The sequence below is a fragment of the Vespa velutina genome, chromosome 3, assembly GCF_912470025.1.
Source record: "Vespa velutina chromosome 3, iVesVel2.1, whole genome shotgun sequence".
Lineage (NCBI taxonomy): Eukaryota > Metazoa > Arthropoda > Insecta > Hymenoptera > Vespidae > Vespa > Vespa velutina.
In genome coordinates this window covers 4,731,013-4,755,613 of record NC_062190.1, presented here as the reverse complement: position 1 = coordinate 4,755,613, position 24,601 = coordinate 4,731,013, and the positions used below count along the sequence as shown (strand labels likewise).

Here is a 24,601-nt window from a genome sequence, read left to right as displayed (position 1 = left end):
TTTGCATCTCATGGAAATGCACGTACTGAATATAAGTAACACTTATTCAGACTTTCAAATTCCTTAACATTATGAAATGCGAAAATTAAAAAATATTATGGGAAAGTATAAAAATGTTGCCTTTACATAGTCTAACTTTTTTTTTTTATAAAAACGCTTAATTGTCAAATTAAAATATTCTTTATATTTATGTGGGAGAAATCTCTTTTTTTCGTTTTTTGTTAAATATTAAAATTCTTTAAAAATGACACTAGTTTAAGGCAATGAGTGATGATAGCTACATTTATGGACATTATTCGATATGACTTTTTATATTAATGTGTTTCTATTTATTTTGCATTGGATTTATTATGCATTTTAGATATGAAATCCATTGCTTGGTTGTCTCCTTTCCTATGTTCTAAGGCTCGAATTACGTCCGTACCTTAAAAGAAATAAGTTACAGTGTTCAAACAATTTTTTAACGCGCACGCGCGTGCATACATAAATTTAATAATTTAAATAAATTAATTTTAATTCATACTTTTATTATTTGGCCGTGAAAGTTTTAAATGAATTTGTTCCATTGATTCCATTCCTTTTTCTGGTCCCACTTCTGGAATTTCACGGAATGATAGAAAGGCTTCAGCCATAAATCTAGTTCGTAAGAAATCCTTGTCTTTTATTTCAAAAGCCACTATGGCATCCTCTATAGCTCGTTGTTCTTCGGTAAGAGGACTATAATATTAAAACGCAGCAAGATAACATAAAATGACATAAATGTACAGATTTTACTTAATTAAATTAAACTTACATGTTAAAAGTTTCATCGAAAAGAGGGAACAAAGTTTCCTTTTGTACATGCGTCTTTGGTGTCTTATTATCAATAAATTTTTCTTCCGGCAATAATCTTATTTTTACGTAAGAATCACATTTGCCTGTAAAAAGAAAAAAAAAAAAAAAAACGTAAAATTTTATGACATTTGAGTGATACTTAAAAAACCCCAATGTAGAACGAGACATGCACGGTGAAAGTGATTGTTGAAAAGCAATCGACAGTTCATCAACGAGATTCTATTTAATTTAGACGATGAAATAATTTTAATATTTTAAGGCAATTTTTCAAGAATCTAGTTAATGAAAAAATCTGTCGATTTTCTTTATATCCGTGACAATGTATTCAACTTTTCGAGCAAGGAAAATCATTGTGTCGATTAAAAAGAGCTAACATTTCTACTTGGAAATAACAATAATAAAGTTGATCCGTGCCATGCATTTTCAAAATCTAATCTCACTTAGACAGGCAATCGACCAGTACGAGTCATTTAACAGCGATGAAATAGAATTTTACACGTCCACCTTTTTTTACATACTTTTCTTCGCTTCTTTCAGTCTTTGTTTAGATTTAGAGTGCAGTTTGCGCTCGAGAGTAGACAGCTTGCCTATAAAATCTCCTATAAAATCGAAAAATATGTCATTCTATGTCTATATCCCGTTACCAATTACCCTATTGCATTAGAAATATAATACATTAGAAAATATTATTCGTAATCCAATATTTTACTTTTTCATTCGTGTTGTTCATTATATTATTTGCCATTCTCGTACTGTTGATATTGCTCAAGCATTTTTTATTAACTTATGCTTTAGCTTTCTAAATTTATAATATATATATATCTATGTATAATATATAATATATATGTATTATATAATATATATATATATATATATATATATATATATATATATATTGCGTAAACTTTTCTATTATGTATTAAAAAAAAGATAATTTCCTTTACCATTACTATCCATCGGTCGTAGATTTCTGGCATTGAGAATTTGAATATTCAATGAATTGTTCAGGAACCAAGCTTTAACAGTGAGAAGACCATAGATAGTTTCTTCCATCTCTTTCTGTTCTCTCAATCGATCTTGATTATATCGATGAATAAGCTCAGCCGTTTCCAAACCATGAAGTTTCAAAAGTTCTTCAATCTTCTCTAAAACCTGCACGTTCGACGTTTCATCTGCACCAAGATTGAAAAATCTAATGAGTGTATGAAGTGTCCGGTGTAGATTAGAGTAAAATGAAGGTGGTCTTCTTTTCTGTAAACAATTTTTGAAATAAAACAGTTAAAATATATAAATATTTATTTAAATAAGTGAATTAATAAAATATATATTTCTTACTTCTAGATTACTATGAACTAACTGATAAAGTGTTTCAGACATTATTTCCCAAATAACTAAGAGAACTCTTTCAAAATTATCCTGACTAAGATTATCGTGTAATATCGTTAAATTTGAATCAAGATATTGCAAAAGTCGATCCATCGCATTACTAGTAGTATCTATTAATTCTGCTCCTTCCATGAGATACCTACAATTATAAAATATTTTTTATAAAAATTTTGGATAATCTCTTATATATCTTTTTATAAGCACGAAGACAGTATTTAATTTTACCTCTTCATAGCAGGTGCCATTTTGTGCGCAACAACTTCTAATAATTCAATAATTTTATTTTTCACCGTGTCTGCCGCATTAGCAATGATTAGCTGAAGAGTTTGTTTGCAACGATCGGCTTCTTCTTCCGTCTTATTTTCTCCTAAAGCATCGACGATACCTTGAAGCCCTAAATCATTTGCCAATGGACCAATCGATGTTCTGATATAGTCAATATTATTAATAGCAAAGCACCAGGCATTAGATACCAAGAATTTTTTCTCATAGACACTATTTTCACTAAGCTGTTCTAAATCTGTTGTAATCTCTGCTTTTGTAGCCATTTTGTCAGCATATGCAATGGAACACTTACAAATATCCTGTAACACCGTTTCCATACTCAAACTAATATGATCATGAATATAACAAAGGAACAAAATTATTAAAAAAAAAAAAAAAGAAAAAAAAAAAAAAAGAGAAATATTAATAACGTACGTCTATAATTTTAGTGACAAATGTATAAGATCCTTCAACATCAGGCCATGCCAGTTGTGTCCAGAAAACTTTGATTTGATAAAAAATCGTTAATGTATCAACTGCACTGGATGTATATTGTACAGTATTATCAATAGCCTGTAATGTATCAAATTCAACAGCTCTATCAATTCTTTTTATAGCTTTGTATACTGCAATATCTAACCAATGTGCTACACCAGCTTTAAACCAGTCATGATAATTTTGTATTTTCATAGTTTCCAATTGTCCTTCGGCACAGACTATCTGTCCCAGTCTATAAAACAATTAATTAATTTAAAAGAAGTTAAATAATCATTAAAATAATTTACTCTTTTTATATCTTACATAGCATATCGTTGAAGAGTGAGATAAAGTTCGAACAAAGTTGTACCAAGACTTAACTCGGAATCATTATTAGTATCGACTTCTATATGTTTCAATCTTGCACATACATCTTCCACAGCCTCCATGCACATGTCACTTATTTTTTTTTCATACATAATATACAATGTCCTTGTATAAGGAAAATTAATTTTTCTAAAAATAAAATTTTTATAAACGATTATATAACATAAAATAAATTACAATAATAATGATATACTTTTTTATATAACTTACTTGATGAACAACTTGTCATAATAATCTATAGATCTTTGTAAATCTGCTCTGATTAATTGAATTACTTTAATATAATATCTTAATGTATCTTCGTCCGATTTAGTCTCGGGAGTAGTATTACTTGCTATGTGCTCAAACCTTTTAATGTAACAGTATATAATCACCAATAATTAATATAAATCATATCAGAAAAATTATATACAAATAAAAGATATATATCTACCATTCGACACCGCCTTGTATAACTGTGTTCTCTAAACCTCGAATAACATCCAATTTCGTACCATCTGGTTCTGGAAACCAAGGATACATCTTTGCAAGAAATAAATCAAAATCTTCAGGAATTTTGAGAGTGGCAATAGATGATAATATCCTACAATTAAATAAATTAATGTAATTATTGTACTTTTGAAAATTTTATAATACTATGATCGAGAAAAATATACCCTAAAATAGCCGATAATTGTGTTGTGGCATTCTTGTCTCCTAAAATGAATCTCCTTATTTTCCTGATACTATTTAAACAAGAATATAATAGTTTTCTTGTAGCATCCCAAAATAGTTTGGTTTCGTCCGTAGAAAATAATCCATTATCCATAGGTCTTAACAAATCGACTATCAATTTATTAAAAACCATAAAATTAAGTGGATGTTCTTGATGGATCCTGGCATATTCAATCCATTGTGCTAAAGCAATATTTCTAGCTAAAAGACCACGTTGTGCACTATGTTGGAGGATCAAAGCTTCTGCAGGACCTGACCATCGACCACACCAACAATATTTTTCAACTTTTTCGGTCTCAAGTTCATATAACAATAAAACTCTGAGTAAATGTCTGTGTTCCTGAGCAGCAACTTGCGCATTATGTTCCGCGCTAAAAGCCAATTTTAATTTAACAACTCCTCGTCGTTTAGACTTATTTTTTTTCTCCAAAGGATACCACATCATGTGTCCAGTCGTTGGAATATCCTAAATAAAAAATTGATTTATAAATAAACAAATCTTTAAGTGAGAAATATAGTTGCGTTTTGATAGAAAAGGCTATCTCGAAAAATAATCACAATTGAATTATTATAAACTGAAGAATTATGAATACAATAAGATAACAGTATTACGTCGGCAGAAAATGTAACCAGATGTTCACATCAATGTAAATTTATTAAGGTCAAATAAAACAGTCATATGTACGAATAAAAGGTTCGATGTGATCGATTATATTACTACTACGCTTCATAGCTATTTATTAATCTCTTCATAAGACAAAGAATTTTTTACACTTTACTATGGCTTCATTTCATTTATAAAAAATAAATATTAAATATAGAATTAATAGTGCTGATAGATATAATATTGAATTAGAAATTTATAATACCTTTAAAGGTATTCGACAACGTCCAATAAATTCATTATCATGATTACCAGTTGTGGCTGTTACAGCGATTTCCTTAGCAAGTTTCACGAGACCACGAACACCTTTAATATCTTTAACTTTACTTATTTTCTCAGGCACAGTTTCAGCTGCATCGAAATCCCTATTTAAAGAAAAAATAAAAGAAAAGCAAGACTAATATAATATATATATATATGTATATAGTTTATCAATTATATTTCTTATTAAATTTAACTTGCAAAACATTTACCAAACTTCCAGGGATAGAACATCATTTTCTGGATCCTCTAAAGGTCTGTAAAACACATTTTAATTTTTTAATATTCATTTTTGAATAGTTAAAAACAATTCAAAATATAATTAATCTATTTATTTATCGATGATATATATATATTTATGTAAATATTTATTATCATGCACATATATAAAAATACTATTTCATATTAAGTAGATAATATTACTTTTGCGATACGCAAGTTTTTATAGAAAAGGGTTCTTCGCAAAGAACTGCAGATATTTTGCCTACTGAAGGGGCATAAAAAATTTTCATAGTGATAGATGGCGCTCACATATAACATTATCAACTGAATATGAAATGTTACATATATACAGGTGCATAATAATCGCATTTAAAAAAATAATTATTAATCACCGAAAATACAACTCACAATTCAAAATGTTCTTCCCATACTGGGCTAAGAGTGGACGTTTTTACAGCCGTATTGTATCTTCTAGTAGGAGCTGATTCGAGATAAAGAGCGCAAAACGGATCGCTTTTTCCATTAGCATCTTTGGATACCAATTCCTTGGCTTCGATCACTTCTACATTGAGATGCATTTCTGGAGCCTAATAACAAATAAAAATAATACTCATCGATATCGAATTTTGATTAGTTCGATTTATAAGTAAAATGATTATAAAAATCTACCTCCATGTTTTGCGTTTCTTCCAATATTCTCTCATGAGTTTCATTGTCGATCTTGAATGCATTTTGCAGATGATTTAACAGAGCTTCTTGTCCACACTCGTTAGAAACGTCATAGCCGATTTGATGTTGTGTCATATACACAAGAGCCGTGTAAAGTTCCTCGATCTGTAAAACGTACGTGATAAATTAAATAGATTCACTATCGATTACCTATTTTATTACCGCGCTCTTAACATAAAAATAATAATTTCGTAATATTGTCAAACAGTTCAAATTTTATTTAATAAGTTTGTTGAAAAGATATCTAATAAAAACCCATTACCCGGTAGGTTTTTATCAAAGAGAAACCACAACGATAATACATGTATCTATACATGTATTTCATACTTTTCTTCAAGAAACATCACTCAAAGATATTTATTAGAATTATTTAACAAAAGGTTTAATCAGACTCCAAAGTTTACTTTCGAAATATTCAACAAAAAAGCTCCGTTACAATTGTATTGAAATACATCAAGTTCATACAATCTAGTAAAAAATAAACGTAATCTGTTATAATTACAAAGATTATAATATGGACATATAATGCAGACACTAATTCGTAAGAATGAAGCAAATTTTAATGTAACGACAAAAAATATATATGATTTTATTTCAAAAAATGAATTTGACTTAAAAATTTTCGCCACATCTCAACTTGCAATAAAATAATTTACACTATATGATTATGTCCTTCTTCATATCAAACAACATTTTTTGATATGTTCGATCTTCTACGTGATATTCCAACACGTATGAATGGAATATTTAAAGAAACACTCTAACTATGTATGTGTATTCTATATGTATATATATATATATATATATATATATTACATTACACAAACAAATACATTACACAATAATATATTCATTCCTCGACAAAATAAACTCACCGTCATTGCTTGTAGAAGAACATTAGTTCTTCTTTCAACTTCTGCTTTTGGTATTCCACGAAAATTATTTCTTTTGCGATCATAGATGCTCGCCCCACCGGGCGAACTAGTGCTAACCATTTTGTCGTTCACGCAAATATCATTCTCACTTATATCAAATATAAATAAAGATTAACAACGTCGTTGTATTCGTTGACACTTCACCTTTGTTTTAATATAAAATGATAATGAAATGGACCCTCATCGAACTATAGAAATGAATGTTTTGCACTGTCACCACACTTATTTATAGACAATTCACGATTGGCCTTAAGAGATCAAATCGTCGTTGAATGTTGGCATTCGTTTTACGATGAGGCTATAGATTTTGGAAAGAAGAATTTAGGACAAGGCGATAATGACCCACAGAATATCACGTTTTAGCCAAGAACAATGACCATGTTTATGCACCATAAGTTCTCCTTATTTAGGAATCGAAAAACACAGTTAGTGTCGAGCTTGAGAATCTTACTTTTCTTGTTTATTATATTACAACGAGCTTCTTCTCGACTAGAACAAAGAACTTCTGTATTGTATGTTCACCGAGACAAAGACGTACGAATAATGAATAAAGAGTTCTCACACAAGTCAAGAAAGATTTACAAACACTTGTGACATGATCGAAAGCTTACAATGATCTATCATTGCAAACGCCACAGTACATACTAAAAATGAGATAAAAATTCTTTAATAAGAACGAACGAAAACAGCATATTCGTCGGCTAACTTACTTACGTTTTTACTTAAACAAAACTGAACTTCTATCATGACCTTTTCTTATCAACGATACAACAGCCGACGCATATTTGATCATGCGTGTACATAATCACGAGTCATCTAATTAAATCCATTCGTAATACATCGATAAACTTGTATTCTTTATTTTCATCGAAATAACAGTTTCATGAAAAAAAAATTTGCTTAATAAAATCCAATACTAACACTATTATTATTATTATTATTATTATTATTATTATTATTATTATTATTATTATTATATATTTATATTATATTACATGCGTGTGTGTATGTGTAATATAATCAAATTATATAATTCGTAGGAGAGAATAAATTATTAAAATTTATAGAAAGACGTTTCAATCAAATCAGAGAAATTATACGAAATAATAATTACTTACATTGATTGATGTGAAAAAAAAAAACAACTTTCACAAACAAATAAAGAACGGATATATACAACTTACTCGTTTTACAAGAGAAATATATGGCGGAGTGCTCTTTTTTTAGCATCTTCGTTACGTACGTCATAGAAAGAGAGACCAATAAGAATGCGGTAACGTATAGTACAAATAGTTGATCCTTTGCCATTGCTTTAGAAAGAAATCTCTTGATAAATTTTACTCGTAAACGCGAATATAAAAGAAACGATTTGTATGAAAAAGAGAATATTCGAAATTTCACAAAGTACAATATGTTTACAGAAAGAATACGAGTCAAAAAGTAACAAAATATATCTAATAGTAGGTCAACATTGTAGCTCTCTGTCACATCGTCGTTAAATCGACTAGACTTGCCAAGTGCAATTGACTCTGACAATGAAGTTTCCTGCGTCTTAAGATTCTCCTATTAAATTGTTTATTTCATGAACCAAAGTTTATTTTATCAAAACAACAATACAATCCCAAGGGTTAAACATACCTGTTACTAAATACATGAATCTTAGTATTAAAGAATAAAAGAAAGAAATATTACTAGAAATAAAATTTACTAGATTCACTTGTATTCATTAAAAACATTATATTCATTCTTACGTCTTACATTCGAAAAAAATAATATTAACAAAAAAATATAATAAGAGTACGAAAGTATGTAGTATCCCGTTTGACCCACATGACAAATGCAACTACAATGCGTTCGTACGTTCACACAATTGTATCCAATGAAAGTTGATATACCGGCAATTAGCTCGTTGGCCATCAAGGCACACACCGAGATAGAACACCCGGTATGCGAAGTGTATACGAGCGTATATATGTAATATGTAGATACGCGAGACTATCGTTCTTCCTACTCAGCTGTCGCCCAATTTTCGTTAAATTATGCAATTTTCCTTCGGTCCAATTTTACACATCATTCTATTTCCGAATCCACGTTATGTGGGTGAAGTTCATTCAAGAATTTTGTCCATCTTTTTTGTCCTATTTTGGATTAAAAATTTTACCAAAATTTCACACAGTTCTCTTTTTTTCTTTTCCTAAATATTTTTTTTTTTTTATTAAAATATAAATCTACCATGAATGTAATGAATTTTTCAAAAGAGCAACGAACTTCTTGTTAAAAAAAAAAAAAAAAAAAAAAAAAAAACGTTACGTTCGTAGTAAAACAAAAATTCAATTTTCCTTTTTTTTTTTTTTTTTCAAATGTTACTTCTGACAGTTGGCCAATTTTTTAAATTATCTTACAGAGAAGATTGCTTAACCTAATTTTCTAAGTAACAGTCCAGTTTTATATCTTGAATAAATCCACGCACACGCATTTCCACACGGAATCGAACTAATGGAAAGAGTCGAGACAGAAGCTCGTCGATTGAAACCAATTAATTCATCTTATCATAAGAAAGAGAGAGAGAGAGAGAGGGAGAGAGAGAGAGAGAGAGAGAGAAAGAGAGTAAGGGAGAGAGTGAGAAAGAGAGAGAGAGAGAGAGAGAGAGAGAAAGAGAGTGAGAAAGAGAGAGAGAGAGAGAAAGATAAAGTTGATTACTTTTAAACGATTAATAATCATAAATCGATCAGATGAAAAATCTTCATAAGCACTGGCCTTATCGAATATGTTATAAATAATAATTACATTTCACGTTTCAAAGACCCTTCAATACAAAGGCAACATTCAAGTCTCTTCTAACACGTAACACTTCCCTTTAAATCGATTCAAATCGAAAAATTTTCTTCAACTAACTTTTCACGGAACAAATTAGATCTGTAATCTATAGATCTATTTATCGATTCCTAGTAAAATCACAAGTAGCAGAAAGCTCATACACTCCGTTAATTTAACTCGAACACGCTGTGTTGTCAATAAAAAAAAAAAAAAAAAAAAAAAAAAAAAAAAAAAACGAAAGAAAAAGAAAAAAGAAGAAAAAAGAAAATAAAAACAATCAAACACTATGAGAGAAAGAAAAAGAGAGACAGATCAGGATAACGTTCGCGTGAAGAAGAGAAGACAGGGACTTGGCGGAGGCGAGCTCAATACTGCCAGGAATAGATAGATCGTTGGGATCAGAGTCGTCGTTGGTCGTCGTCGTCGTCGTTGTCGACGACGACGAACACTAAGAATCACGTTTCGAATGGAACTTAACTGCTCCGATTGAGCTTGCAGGATAATACTACCTTAACTATCATTATTTCCTTCTTCCTTCCTCGCTCTTTACACTTTTCTCTCCCTCTTTCTCACTTTCTCTCTCTCTCTCTCTCTCTCTTTCTCTATCTATCTATCTATCTATCTATCTATCTATCTATCTATCTATCTATCTATCTATCTATCTATCTATTTATCTATCTATCTATCTATTTATTCATCTCCCCTTTCCGATTCAGTTAGAATGTGAATCTAGTGTAAGTGCACGCGAGTTCGGCTATCGGTCATAGAATTGCAAGAATCAAAATAGAAAGGCTGTCATTATCTAGACAAGAGTACTTTATAATTACGTTTTTTTACAAACGTAGTACTATCTTTCTCTATCAAAGAAAATAATCGAATCCTTTAATCCCCTTTTCTTCCGCTACTTATTCCGTACCAAACTAGGAAGTAATAATTATGCGATCGAATATACTTAAAATAGATTTTAATAGACAAGAGATCGTTGGATCGTTGAATGAAAATTAATTAATCTTTCACCTGAACTAAACTCATTGAAAATTATACGAATGAAAGGATCGTGTGAAACTACGAGGACGTTACTTTCTTTAATGATGTATTTAAACTCGACTTTGAGACTTCTTTTCGAATTAATATTCTGGACGTTCTACGTTGATTGCTCCTTTATCTCTCGATTGTGACAAAAGTGGACGGATTTAACAGAACGGGAAGTCCTTTTGTGAAGTAATGTTTATATCTTCATTGTTAACCTTCTATAAGTCAATTTTTTTTTCATGTCTTAATACAAAAATTATATACTATGAAAATTCTATTAGTATAAATATAACATGTGTCTAACAAACACTAAAACGATTAATTTTGAATGATAAAAAAATTAAATATAAATTTTGCATGACTTTGTAGAGGATAAAACGTATACATTTTTTCTTTCTTTCGTACCATCTACGATCGATGGTTGTCCATTTAATAAACATTTTGAAAATCACAAATATTTTATAAAAAAAATATCATGCAATGTTTATAATCGACTCATTGAACTTACGTTTACTTCCTCGTTTTTTACGGAAACAGGGCCAACAAACATCCCCAACTGCATTGCGCACCATTGTGACTCATTAGTCAAGCAAACCTTTACCACTCGCTTGACCGAAACAAACTATTACGACAACAGTTTGAACGAGAATGAGAGAGTAGCTTCGTCTACCCTTCGACGAATCAGCACGTAACCTTCAAAAAATCAATATCAGGACGATCGTCAGGACTCGTGTGAGGGTAAATTTAATGTAAACAATAGACGAGTTATCGATCCGACGGTTAGAAATGAATTAATCATTCGACTATACTATAATAAAATTATCGATCGATCATTTTCTTAAAATAAGTTATCATAAAATAAAAGATAAAAATTAAGACAAAAGAAGAAAAAAAAGAAGAAGAAGGAAACTATCTTGTCCTTGAAATTTCTTTTTACGATTCAATAATATGCAATCATGTGACTTAATTGTTATATGTACATTATTTTATATAGAAGTATCAAGATATAGTATTATAACGTGATATGGATCAAATCGAATAATTAGAAACGAATGTGTGCAAGTGTTAGTACAATTATGTTCTATATATCTAACGATTATCTTGATCAGGTCCTGATTCAAATTATTGTGAGATAGTAGCATACTAAAGCAAAAAAGGAGATTCGTCAACTCTAACAGTTTTTTTTCTTAATTCTTAAAAAGCAAACCCTTATATTCCATGCCACCTTCGTTTAGATATAGAATCACTCAAGATATTTCTTAGTGCGTATCTGCGTCAGTGCTGACGTGAGAAATGGATAAGACGAGCATCGACGTCGTTTCAACAGAATTAAAACGATTCGTTAATATCTTCAACAAGTCGACTCACTAGTTTTCCTCTGAGATTAGATCTTCATTCTCACGATGGGAATAAAGCGAATCTAAAAAAAGAAACTCTCCAACGAATAGCTTGCTATCTCGTGACCGAAATATGTCGAATAGCTTTTTCGTCTTTTAAATTTACGAGCATTTTAAGTATACCATATGAAAAATCTACAAGGATTCGAATGATTTAAACTTTGAATAGATAGTCAGATTTATGTATTCGTCAGAGAATTGCTTCAAATAAATATGACGTTCATCCTATATTAAACTATTATTGTATTAATATTATAATAAATTTGACGTAATCCAACAAATTCGTCGATTATCATTGATTATCAATTTCTACGAACTATATTAATTTATATGATATATATTTGTAAATATATATATATGTTTCAAGTAAATTCGAATTCCAAATTTGAATTCCATTTTATTCTACATCGAATTTATTATTATTTTAAGTTTGTAATAAATTCGACGTAATATAATGAATTCTTTTTTTATTAACGAACCCGTTATACTATATTGATTTTTTGTTAACTATATTAATATAAAATTAACTTACGTTCAATCCAACGGATTCGACCAAAAAATTTTGAGCATGTTCTTTCTCGTCTCGATCACTGTCAGTTTCTAACAAAGCTTCAGATGGTTCCTCGATGCTTCCTTCTTCGCTCAAATTATCCTCATCTTCAGCTTCTATTTCTTCTTTCTTTTTCGGAAGAGGTCCTTCCATTTGTTCTTGAGCACGTACTTTTTCAGCCAGCAACGTGCCAAGATTTTCGAAGAAGCCGCCATCGGTCTCTTGTACCCTGTAGCAATAAAAATTCAATATATTCCTCATGTTCCATTAGACTATTTTTCTAATGATTTAATCAAATCAGTAATTCGACAAACATGCGAACTTCTTTTTCCTTGTCGGCGCTTGAAGAAACAAACAAAATGATGAAGAAGGAAAAAATAATCGCACGTATTTTTCTCAAACTAACTGCTCAATGCCAAATTAATATATTGTCTGTTACCAAGCTAATCTGTATTTAATTATTATATAATCAATTTCACGTTCGTTGAATAGGGAATACAGTAAACAAAAAACAGGAGACTTTTAATCGATTCGTTTTCGATTGCTTTCACGAACGCGATAACGTTTACGTCAAATAGGTCGGAACTTTTAAACGAGTTGCAACATAAAAAGCGGAAAAATCAAATAAAATGTTACTTCGATCGAAACAAATGTATGTTTCATCATCCACATACGTTGCATTTTTGTTATGCGTCTAGTCGTTTATGAAAGTCATGAAAAAGTATTGAAATGTTTGTAATATTAATCGACAAATAAAAAAAATAAGCGATCACATCTAATAAATAAGCCTTTTTACTACAAACGAATTCGTAACATTACGAGCACGTTTCACCTTTTATGAATAAAGTTGAATGCTGCGAATTTCCAATAGATGCTAGCTGTAGTGACTGCTTTGGTTTCAGGTTTTTGCCACATACGAGCAGCGGCGATCGCGTAATAAGGATGTTTCTCGTCCATTTTATGAAAATGTGCCATTTTGTATGATCCTTTATTCCTTTGGAAAAAAATATGAATCGTCTTTTAAATTCGAAGTTTCAACGAGAAACTTTACATATCGTTCTCTACATATCGTCGTTTTACATACATATATCCTTCCAAATGTAACTACGGTTTACGATTATGAACGAATAATATTATTACTTCTCGTATTATCAACCCAGCGATTATGCCAACTTCGTTATTCAGGAATGTATCGATAAAAGCGACGATTCAAACCTTGATAACATCATCATAGAAGTACACTCACTTTGTTTCGATAATGAACGCGAACGATAAACTGCCTTTCGTTACCTTTGTAATCCCGTTTTAACACAAAGTGTTAATTATTGTTGAGTTAATTCCTTGAAAATTGGAATGAACTTTCAACGAATACGTTCCGAGTACTATGGTATTCCCTTTTGCTAAGCTTTAACTGACAGACCTATGGTTTCCGCGTGGAGAACACGTTCCACTGAAATTATTTCGTTTCTAAGCTTTAAACTCGCAACGATCATTTACGAGGAAATGATAATCACATAGGAACACGAAGAACGTAGGGAATTTTGCGATCGACATATATATGTAATAGGTTTATACGTAGCTCGTGAGAAAGCTCGTGTAGGCTGAATCGTGTCTCCTTAGAAACTGTTTAAAGAAGACTCGATTCATACAGGTAGATCGGAGGATAATAGGTAGGAGGTTGTGTATATATACATCTGTATATATGTTCTAATATATCACGCTACTAAAAAATCATCGCGAAGGTCAAACACTGAAAGTAAACTATTCGAAAGTCATACAATTCATTTTATTTCGCTTTTATAAATGTCTCTTCAATATTAAAATTTTCCCGTAAATCTTCGCTAATATAATCTTATAGAATTTGAATCATTTAAAAAGACTTTTATTGCGATAAGATAACGGCAAATTAATTTATAATCTATACTTAACCTGTAATATGATACGAATCGTTTGTGAACTCGTTGTTGTGTGATTCATTATGCAAACCAATAAAACGATGTACATATATATATATATATATATATATATATATATATATATATATATGTTTTCTCTTTTAACGAAGAAAATATAAAAGCATTTTCTAACTTTTCTTAGCGTGAAATTAAATTAAATCCATTGAGAATTAACTTTCGACGCACCTTTCTTTATACCATGCGCATAGAGAATAGACGCTATAAATATACACGAACTTTACTTCTAGAAAATAAAACTAAATCGAAAAATCAATCGACTTACGTCAATGCTGTTGATACTTACGACTTTACGTAATTTTATTGATACTTTTTCTATTTTTATAACCCTTTTTTTTTTTTTCTTTTCTCGCATTTGGAAAACAATGAATGATTCATTCATTTACCGATACAAAAAGTACACGCGCGATGAAAGGGGTACTTTGTAAAAATATAATGTCTAAATTTTTTTCTTTTCTATGAACATTTTTTTACATATTTCTGATTCAAATTCATATATTACGTAACGTACTCAATGCAATGAAATATATTCATTCTCACAATTATATGACTTCTCTAGGATTCTCCGTCCATTCACCTAACGTCAATGACATCGATGCCTTCAATCTAGTTTCCTCATTCGCACGAAATCAGGAATTTCCTGTAGAAAAATGATGTGACGTAGGCTGTACTTTTTGAGATCAATCACGAGCAATGAGTAAAGTAATTTATCTCGAAGATGATAAGGTTTTGCAATACACATGTTCCCTCTTTCCCTCTCTCTTTCTCCCTATCTCTTTCCCTCTCTCACTCATTCAATCTCTATCTTTTTGATGACGGATCATCAACACAAATAAAAGTATGAGACACGAGACTAATTCTTAATACTTAAAATCGATTCCACGAGATGTTTCATATCCTTATAACAATAAAGGAATACGACTTATCGAGTCTTTGAATTATTCATGAGTTTTCAGGCTAACGCCAGGAACAATGAAACTATATTAATATGGATTTTCCGACTTTCGCGTTATCTTTTTACTTCCATCAATGATGATTTATTTCAATAATTGTACCGAATTCAATTGGTATAATTTGCATATCATTCAAAAAAAAAAAAAAAAGAAAGATTCTTCTTAGGTATAGATCATATATATTGATATGAAATCGTAACGACTCAGAAGAAAATTATTCGTAAGATGAGCACGTACGTATATCCCGGTAGTTCGTCACCATTTAAGGAGAGACAGAATGCGAAATATTTACTGTTTAAATTATACTGTTTATGCAACACATACTCCACGTGTAAGGTGTCGAATGGCAAGAAGAAACCAAAAAGAAATAATATTTTTTTTCAACGGATGAACCGTATTTAACAAAATAATCATTCTCTTCCGGATGAAATTCTTTTTTATTTCTATTAAACGATATAAAACTTTAACCATTAAGTTCTACAAAAAGGGAACACGTTAGGTAATAAGCTAGTCTGCCAATGATGAATCATGAAATGTTAGGAATAACCTTGAACGTTCTGTTAGATCATAGAGAAACAGAGACGGAGACAGAAAGAGAGAAACAAAGAGAGAGAGAGAGAGAGAAAGAGAAAGAAAAAATAGAGAGAGAGAGAGAGAGAGAGAGAGAAAGAGAGGGAGAAAGAGAGAGAGAAAGAAAGAAAGAAAAAAGAAAAAAACAGAGAGAGAGAGAAAGAGAGATGTGTTTAGGAGAGCACTGGCATGCAAATGCGACGGTAAAGACTGTACCTTGCTTATTCTCAATTTTATAAATAGATTCTGACACCAGCAATATAAGAGAAGCAGTTGCATCGTAAACATGTTCAAAAACTAATAATTAGTTTAATAATAACGTGTTATCACATTTTTGTTAAAATTTTATGTATAATTATAATTCGAATGTTAAAAAAGACAAATATTTTTTAAAACACAATAGATCATTCGAAATTAGATCTATTTATATTGTAGATTTTCTTATCGACTGTGCTCTATATATATATATATATATATATATATATATATATATATACACATCATACACACACACACACACACACATAATGTACCTGCCTATAGACTTTGTCAGACGCGATTAATATTTTAGTTGATTTTCATTTAACCTTGAAGAAAGATTTACGTTTCATTACCTCAACTCGTGATCCGTGCGTTCCTTCTGTTCCTTCTCTTTCATCTCTTTCTCTTCCACAATTTTGTGGTAGAAATTCTTCCACATGGCATCCTCGTCCATCTTGATAATTGATCGATTTTGATCACAGTCACGAATAATGATCAATATGGCCAATATATATTTTTATATCTAATAAATACTTAAAAATAATATATCATTTTCGACCTTGATTATTATATTATTTTTACTATCGTTTTTTTTTTTTTTTTGTTTTTTTTTGTTTTACACAGAGACGTATACACAGACACACACACACATATACATTATTTCTTTCTCTTTTTCTTTCTTGTATGTACCGTTATGTTTCGTGACAATAAAAATGACGAACAATCCTCGATTTTCTTAAGACGTACGCGCACGTAAGATTTTTCTTTCGTAAGAATACTAGGAGGAACGATACGTACAGGTATATCGATTTTCCGTGAGGAAATACAATGAGAGATGCCGGCTGACAGTTGCGCCGATAGAAGGAACACGTCGAGGCAATACTGTCTTTACTCTGCAGATGATCACGTAGAATCTCGTAATTTCTCGTACACCCGTTAGATGGCAGTCATAGCCAACAAGAGACTCACCAATGAAAACTGTACGATATATTTATACATGAATATATATATAAAGATATATAAAATATATAAAATGCATGTATAAAAGTACATATTATTTTTTATAAATCGAATAATATATATTTGTGTTAATACATATAAATCTATATAAGTAGACTTATGGTTGAGATAAAAAGAAAAGAAAAAATAAAATAAAATAAAATAAAATAAAAAAAAAGAAATCCTTCTGATAAAAGAAAAAACTTAGAAATTCCAATGATTTGCACGTAGTAAAATTTAAAGAATGACATTAATTTGTAATATTTCAAACGTCCTTATCGAAAATCGTTCAAATTCACCGAGTAGAAAAGCTATAAAAGATGAAAGAGTATTTTTTAAGAGATCAGTTTTGCCAAAATGCGTTCCAAGAGAATTCTCTTCTTTTTATGTCTTGGTAAAATCATCTAATATGAATTAAAAATATTTCCTTGATAGAATAATTCATATTAATACCATAAATATATTTTATTTTTAGGAAGTCTGACGTCGAAGATCTTTACAAACAGTTATTATCGTCAGTTGAAATCATGGACGAATGATTCGTTAGACACATTTATAAGTTCGGAACACGTGGATCCAGCTGAACGGGCTATTGAAAATTTTTTAACAAAATTAGCTGGTCCGATATCAAGACCGATAACATTACGAAGAACTTCTAATGAAAAATATGGCCTTCAACGAACGATTTCTGAAATTTGTCACGTAATACGAAGAAATTTAATGAATTTTGCTAAAACCTGTCGATTAACGTCAACCGTTAATCGATATAAACAAAATTCGGCTATTCATAATATCAGATCTAACGATTGGCTCCCTGAAATTTTACTTCGAGGTTCATTATTACTACACGATTTAGGAGGAATCACAGAAGAAGTAATGTCTTCCGTTGATCGTTATCTTTCTAGACACAATCTTAATCTACCTAAAAATAAAGTGAGTTCATTTTGATATTCCACGTTTTATTCTGATGCAATTTTCTTTTTTTTGTTTTTTTTAAGATTTTTTTTGTTTAATCTATTTTAAGATACTTTAAAATCTGTGAACAGGTGTACAATGCAAAGAAAAATCCCCGATTTTTAGGAACGATCGATGATCTTTCAGAGTTCAGCGATCGATTATGGGAGTGCACGAAATCGAAAACAAGAAATAATCGAAACACAATTTCTATTCTCAATGAAGCTTTTGGTAACTTGGCAAAGGATTCACCTGAACATATTCTAAGAGTTCTTAAATCTCGTTTGGACGTTGCTTTAGCAAACGATCCATTGAATAATAATGGTTCATCACTCGATCAACTAAACGTTCTCTTTTGTAATCTTATTTCCAATAATTCTAGTCATTTAAATCATAAATGTACCACGGAATTCAAAAGTCTTAGTGAGTGTATGTTTACTCAAAAACATAATTCTACAAAGCGTTCGAACGATAGGATCAATAATCATAAAAGTTTCCTAAGAAATCATTGGCTAAGTGGAATCGAAGATATAAGTAATTGCATTGCCGTGTTCGATGACGATGGAAATGCGAATGTGAGGTGTAAAACGAAACGAAAAATACCTAAAGATCCTGGTCGTCGAATAAAATATATTTATGAGAATCTATTAGAACAAAAATTATCAAGAAAATCACCTTTATATCGAGTTGCGAATGATCTAGGTAATGTTCTTTCGATGACACCTTGGGGTAGGCAACTCATCGAAGATACATGTTACTATCTTTCGATTTATCAAGATGGAGTCAAGAAGATCAACAGATTGTCGAAACTTCAAAAGAAAAATAAAAGAGTAACTGCAAAGTATGTACGATAAATTTGTTAATCATTTTGTTATTCATGTGATTAACTAAATTAAATCTATTTTAACATTGAAATCATATCATTTCTTAGATATAAGAAAGTGTCTAAATCTTTGGAATTATATAAAAGAGGTTTACTTTTAAAAACATTGGAAGCAATTGATAATATTCATCGTACGACGATCGAATTCGAAAAGATCGTTGTGAGCGGAATTAAAACGGCAATGAACGAGAATTGGTACTATCATCTTCAAATTTTGAACTGTGTTTCCGATTGGATGACAAAACTTTTTTTATTTTACGATTACGAAAAAGAAAAAAAAAATGAGACGATATTGACGACTACGTTGGAGCCTTCGCTGTCAATAGAATCGGATGAGAATTCCTATGAATTATCTGATGTATTATCTGACGAAGAAGATGATAGTGAAGAAAAAAAAACTGCTTTAATTACGACGAAAAAAGGTAATCATAAAAAAAGAAATTTCTTAATATTTCGTAACTATTATAAAAATAAATCTACCATAAATGATCGTGCTAAAAAAAAAACAATCTATTCCATCGAATGTTACAGTGATGAAGGAAGCTGCTGATAAATCTTTCGAAAAGTTAATTCGATCGATGAATCGTGTAAACGTCCGCACGGCGAACGAGAAAAGCATCCTGGTTAATCTCGCGAATAATTTATTGCTAACAGCTATGTTCATGGAAACTATCGGTTTCGTTTCTGTGTTGTTTTCTCTCGGGAATGCTAATAAAGAGGAAATGAATTCGTCCGAAATAAGAGACGAATGGCTACAAAACCGCAAACATAGATCCTTGATCTTCAAAAGATAACCCACGAAATCGAACCGAAGTGATGCAGAATGAAGATATATCATTTCAAATGGAAATTCTTCGAAAAATAATTTTTATGTTCAACGATAAAAAAATAAATATGAGAACTTATGAATGAGATAATTATCAAGAATAAATATAAATAATGTATAAATAAAATATAAAATTATTCTATACGTATATGTATTTATATCTGAATAAAATGTTATGTTGCAAGTAAAATTATTATTGACGTCATCAAACAATTCATATAATACTCATCTATGAAATTAGTTATATAAATTTCGAGATAATTTTCACAATGTAAGATATTGTTTATGAAATACATCTTACAAAGAATATTCTAACTTTAAGCTATAAATTTTGTCATGTTACATAAACTTAAGATTAAAAAATTTATAGTTCGCATTTAAATCATTGATAAACAATAATATGTTCTAATAAATTTATGATTTACGACAGCTTACTAATCTTAACTCTAACGATGAACCAAAAAATAAAATAAATTAAGGAAATGTAATTACAGTGACATTTACGAAGAATGACGCATCAAATGTTACAAGTAATAAGCAAGTGCTCTACTTCCCAACTCGTATTTTAAAAGAATGCTTTGGACCATCGTTTTCATTTGCTTAATATGTAAGTAGACAAAATATTTCTGTTATTTGTAAATATAATTCATTTAAAAATCTTTTAATATTCTCAGATTCTCATATTGGACGTAACGAACAAGAAACGCATAATGTCAAACTTAGAATTATCGGAGGATATAATATTAACATCAAATCGCGTCCATTTATGGTTATCATTATTATTTTCCAAATCGTTAAAAATCTCATCATTCTACAAAAATTCACATAAAAATAAATTTTCAGGTATCTCTTCATGACGAATTAAATGATTTTCAATGCGGAGCAAATATATTGTCAAAAAGATGGGTCATTACTGCGCTTCATTGTTTGTAATAATAACTCCTATATTTACTCTTTAATCTGTATTAATATCTTATACAATGTATTATACACGTATATTTAATTATATGTTTTCAGCAATTCCATAGATAAAAACGATTACTACGTTCGTGCTGGGTCAAATTATACCGATCACGGTGGTACATTACACAGAGTTAAAAAAATTTATGTTTATAACGAAACGATTTATCCATATTGGTCTACGAAAATATACTATCATGATATCGTCCTTTTCAAAGTGACACCGTCCTTTCGATTCTCTTCGACGATTCTACCGATTGGTTTACCGAACAACAATAAAATACCACGGAGACTTTACGTTTCTGGCTGGGGACATACTTCTTTGAACGTAAAAGAAAAAAATAATTAATTAATATTTTTATCATCGAAAGGATTTTTTGTTCTTTTTTTTTTTTCAGAGTAACTCTCATCGTACTCTGATGACTGTGAACATTCCTTACGTTCCATTTAAAGCCTGTGTCAACTCTGTACCATTGTATAAATTACTCGTTAGAAGGGATCGTCATCTCTGTTACGGTAGACGCGGCAAGGATTCATGCTACGGAGATTCCGGCGGTCCATTGGCTGATGCTTGCACAATTTATGGCATCGTATCCTTCGGCCATAATTGCGGCGAGGTTTCTGGAGTTTACGCAAAAATCTCTTACTATCGTGAATGGATCAAGATTATTACAAAATTATAAGTCAAAGTGTATGTACAAGATAATCTTATCTTTGATAATTTCCACCTTTTGATTTCATTTCTATTACAACTTTTAATTCTCGTAAATTTCCTCGAAAGTCATATCTTTATATTTATCTATACGTATTCTTTTAGATAGGAATACATAAAATAAGAAAGTTTAATAAAAGATTATATTACTTCTGACACATATTTATGTATCTGTTATTTTACACAAATTTTTTCGTCATAAAATTAATTCATTCATATACGAACGTTCGTTAAATATAAATTATATTTTTAATATAGTATAATATAAATTATATTAAAAATTTAACATTATATAATTTTCTCTATGAACATGAAAAAAGAATGAGTTGTAGTAAATCAAAAATTTCAATTAAACTTTGTTATAAAAAATAAAACAAATATTAAAATTCTAGATTAAATAGATACGAATCGTTCAATTATAATAACATTATCAAAGATCTTTAAAAAAATGATAAAAATGAATAAATAAATGATCGTAAAGACTTCGTATCACGTTACTGTGTTTTCAGGAAAGTAGATAGGACAAGTCGAATCACGGAGCGTGGACCCCAGCGCGTTCAGGTCCGATGGACACAGGAAGTCCATTACACGCGTGCCGCGCAACAGCGTGTCATGCACACACGCGCGTGAACGTGTCTCTTTATCTTCATGCAGGGTCGAAAAAAAAATAGTACATTTATTTTATGAAAAGAAACAATCATTTTCATTTCCTTTCAGGAAACGTATGTAAAAAAATGATGTATGTATAAAAATTACAAGAGAATAATTTAATAAATAAAAAATTCACTTCGTTGAAAGACAAAGACGAACGAAGACGAACAAAATTATAAGTTGTTGGAAAAAGAACGCCTTCTCTTTTACCTTCGGCCCTGAACTTGTAGTACTTATGTTAGAGACTATCGTTTACCAGGCTGACTCATCCACACCTGAACATTTCTATGCGAGATGATTGCATGCTTTTCCGTTCGCATTTCCGAACCTTTGTAAACTCTCCCCTTACTGCAGACAATTTAGTAAATATCTTTGTAAAAAAGACAAAAGCGTGAGAAGTACTCTATCACTGAATTACATCCGCTAGTATTACCTTTATTATCGTATCAAATATGATAAAGTTCATTCTTAGATTAAAAGTAATTAATCGATTTTTCTCATGTGTTATATATATATATATATATATATATATATATATATATATATATATATATTGAATATATTGATACGTGACTCACCCAACTATTGCAACCGGATAAATCTTATTCCGTAGACTCTTCAGTATCTCACGTTTTAATTTCAAATACCACGAATTATTACTTTTAGAATTGCAGTACTTTTGCGAAACACTGTTAACTCGAATACTCTCTGTAATTTCGTCTTTCGTCACTGACTCCCATTCCGATACTGCCGATACTTCTTCCACAGCCACATAAATAAACGAATCCGAAGAGTTCGAATTGGACGAAGAGGTCGAATGATTTGTTCTCGTTTTTCGTTGTCCTTTCTTACGTAAACAAACATTGTCTATTTCGGGCTCATTATCCGTCATGATCGACAAACTTTTATTCTTTAAATATTCCTTCAAAAATATATTCGTACGTTTATTAGAAACACACAATTGTTCACTCATTTCAACGGTCCATGAAAATCTTTAATTTAAATAATCAACAAATTTCATTCATTTTTACAAATTGTCTTTGTCTTTGTCTATACACAATATTAAATACTTATTTCTCATTTTTACAATTGTTTCAACAGGTACTTCCCGGATATATTTGATATCTAACTTATTCTATTAATTGATTCGATAATTAACATTTGTTTTTAATCTGTATAATTTCAAAATTGAATATATTCGTGCCGACGAAGTGTCCGATGTATGGAATAGAAAGTGTACGACTGAACAGGCTCGCAGGAAAGGCTAAAGCAGGCGGGAAAGCCCAACGACAGTCCAACTGATTGTGAATTCATGCACCGGGAGAAGGGGTTTGTCTATGGTGTCTTGAAGTTTATTTACCATTTGCTGAACGTTATTGTTCCGACTATATTTTCCAAATGACTTTATTCTACACGTTGCATATTACATATCAAGTTTAAATAAACAATCGTAAAGATTTCACATAATAAATTGATATTAATTAATAAGAAACTAATTCTTGTCAATTAAAAATGATGACCGTGCATTCGGAGAAATTGTAAAGTTTTGTTTTTTATTATATACAATGACACCATGACGAAAAGTGAATGGCCACGATGGCACGAAATAACGGTATAACGTTGAAGATGAAATTACGATAACAAATAATTAGAATAAGCAACAAGAGAATCTTTAAACGCAGTGATTATGTTGCTTCGTCGAATATGGCATTTTTATTTTATGGAGTTGCATGCTACGCATGGCAACGATTTAAACAATGAATGAAAACTACGACACGTTCAACGTTGCTACACAATGGAGAACAATGCCCGAAGATCTCAGCCTGAATTTCTAATGATGTTTCTTTTTTAATACGTCAAGTCTTCTGCGTTTCAAATATACACGTAATTTATAAATAGCTGTTATCTCAATAAATAAATACTCATACAATACGAGTAGCATTTATTTCTTTTCGATTAAATTTATTCGTAACAGTTCATAGAAATTTTTCCTTATTATCTAAAATAAATTTACACGTAATATAGTAAGTATTTATAACAAAAACTTTTATCTTTTACAAGATAATTAAAAATATAATATTTTTATTTTTTTAACGAGATATACATATATATATATATATATATATATATATATATATATATATATATATATATATATATATATATATATATATTTATACACGTACATAT

General features: G+C 30.2%; 2 protein-coding genes across 21 annotated transcripts; one reads left to right on the top strand and one right to left on the bottom strand.

Moving 5' to 3' along the window:
• On the bottom strand, positions 1 to 23,615 carry LOC124947688 (protein unc-13 homolog 4B). 20 transcript variants are annotated; one of them, XM_047490195.1, is made up of 20 exons: positions 8,058 to 9,084; positions 7,588 to 7,729; positions 7,436 to 7,517; positions 6,814 to 7,362; positions 5,879 to 6,043; positions 5,618 to 5,796; positions 5,200 to 5,244; positions 4,932 to 5,091; positions 4,005 to 4,528; positions 3,782 to 3,931; positions 3,559 to 3,696; positions 3,286 to 3,477; positions 2,920 to 3,214; positions 2,446 to 2,804; positions 2,170 to 2,359; positions 1,779 to 2,085; positions 1,353 to 1,433; positions 794 to 917; positions 524 to 717; positions 1 to 424 (listed from the first exon to the last, which is right to left on the bottom strand). In XM_047490195.1, exons 4-20 carry the CDS (start codon positions 6,931 to 6,933, stop codon positions 330 to 332), a joined length of 3,318 nt encoding a protein of 1,105 aa, XP_047346151.1. In that variant the 5' UTR covers positions 6,934 to 7,362; positions 7,436 to 7,517; positions 7,588 to 7,729; positions 8,058 to 9,084; the 3' UTR covers positions 1 to 329. The 20 variants fall into 20 exon arrangements, 18 of the variants coding, with proteins under 18 accessions (XP_047346151.1, XP_047346139.1, XP_047346142.1 ...); XM_047490183.1 differs by lacking the exons at positions 6,814 to 7,362; positions 7,436 to 7,517; positions 7,588 to 7,729; positions 8,058 to 9,084 and adding exons at positions 12,652 to 12,898; positions 13,502 to 13,663; positions 22,990 to 23,611; XM_047490186.1 differs by lacking the exons at positions 6,814 to 7,362; positions 7,436 to 7,517; positions 7,588 to 7,729; positions 8,058 to 9,084 and adding exons at positions 12,652 to 12,898; positions 13,502 to 13,663; positions 16,780 to 17,384.
• Positions 20,611 to 22,472, top strand: LOC124947690 (trypsin 3A1-like). Its single transcript, XM_047490202.1, has 6 exons — positions 20,611 to 20,695; positions 20,763 to 20,857; positions 20,932 to 21,017; positions 21,106 to 21,376; positions 21,447 to 21,739; positions 22,270 to 22,472. Exons 1-5 carry the CDS (start codon positions 20,662 to 20,664, stop codon positions 21,729 to 21,731), a joined length of 771 nt encoding a protein of 256 aa, XP_047346158.1. The 5' UTR covers positions 20,611 to 20,661; the 3' UTR covers positions 21,732 to 21,739; positions 22,270 to 22,472.
• Positions 23,616 to 24,601: the final 986 nt, after the last annotated feature.

What these genes read in the sequence shown, in the direction of transcription:
- LOC124947690 (XM_047490202.1), top strand. Translation starts at nt 20,662, where the DNA reads ATGCTTTGGACCATCGTTTTCATTTGCTTAATAT. An exon ending in CGTTTTCATTTGCTTAATAT is followed by an intron (nt 20,696 to 20,762) that starts GTAAGTAGACAA and finishes TAATATTCTCAG; the next exon opens with ATTCTCATATTGGACGTAAC. An exon ending in TCAAATCGCGTCCATTTATG is followed by an intron (nt 20,858 to 20,931) that starts GTTATCATTATT and finishes ATAAATTTTCAG; the next exon opens with GTATCTCTTCATGACGAATT.
- LOC124947688 (XM_047490183.1), bottom strand. Translation starts at nt 23,384, where the DNA reads ATGAGTGAACAATTGTGTGTTTCTAATAAACGTACGAATATATTTTTG. An exon ending in TAGTTCATAGTAATCTAGAA is followed by an intron (nt 2,086 to 2,169) that starts GTAAGAAATATA and finishes AATTGTTTACAG; the next exon opens with AAAAGAAGACCACCTTCATT. An exon ending in TTCACGGCCAAATAATAAAA is followed by an intron (nt 425 to 523) that starts GTATGAATTAAA and finishes ATTTCTTTTAAG; the next exon opens with GTACGGACGTAATTCGAGCC.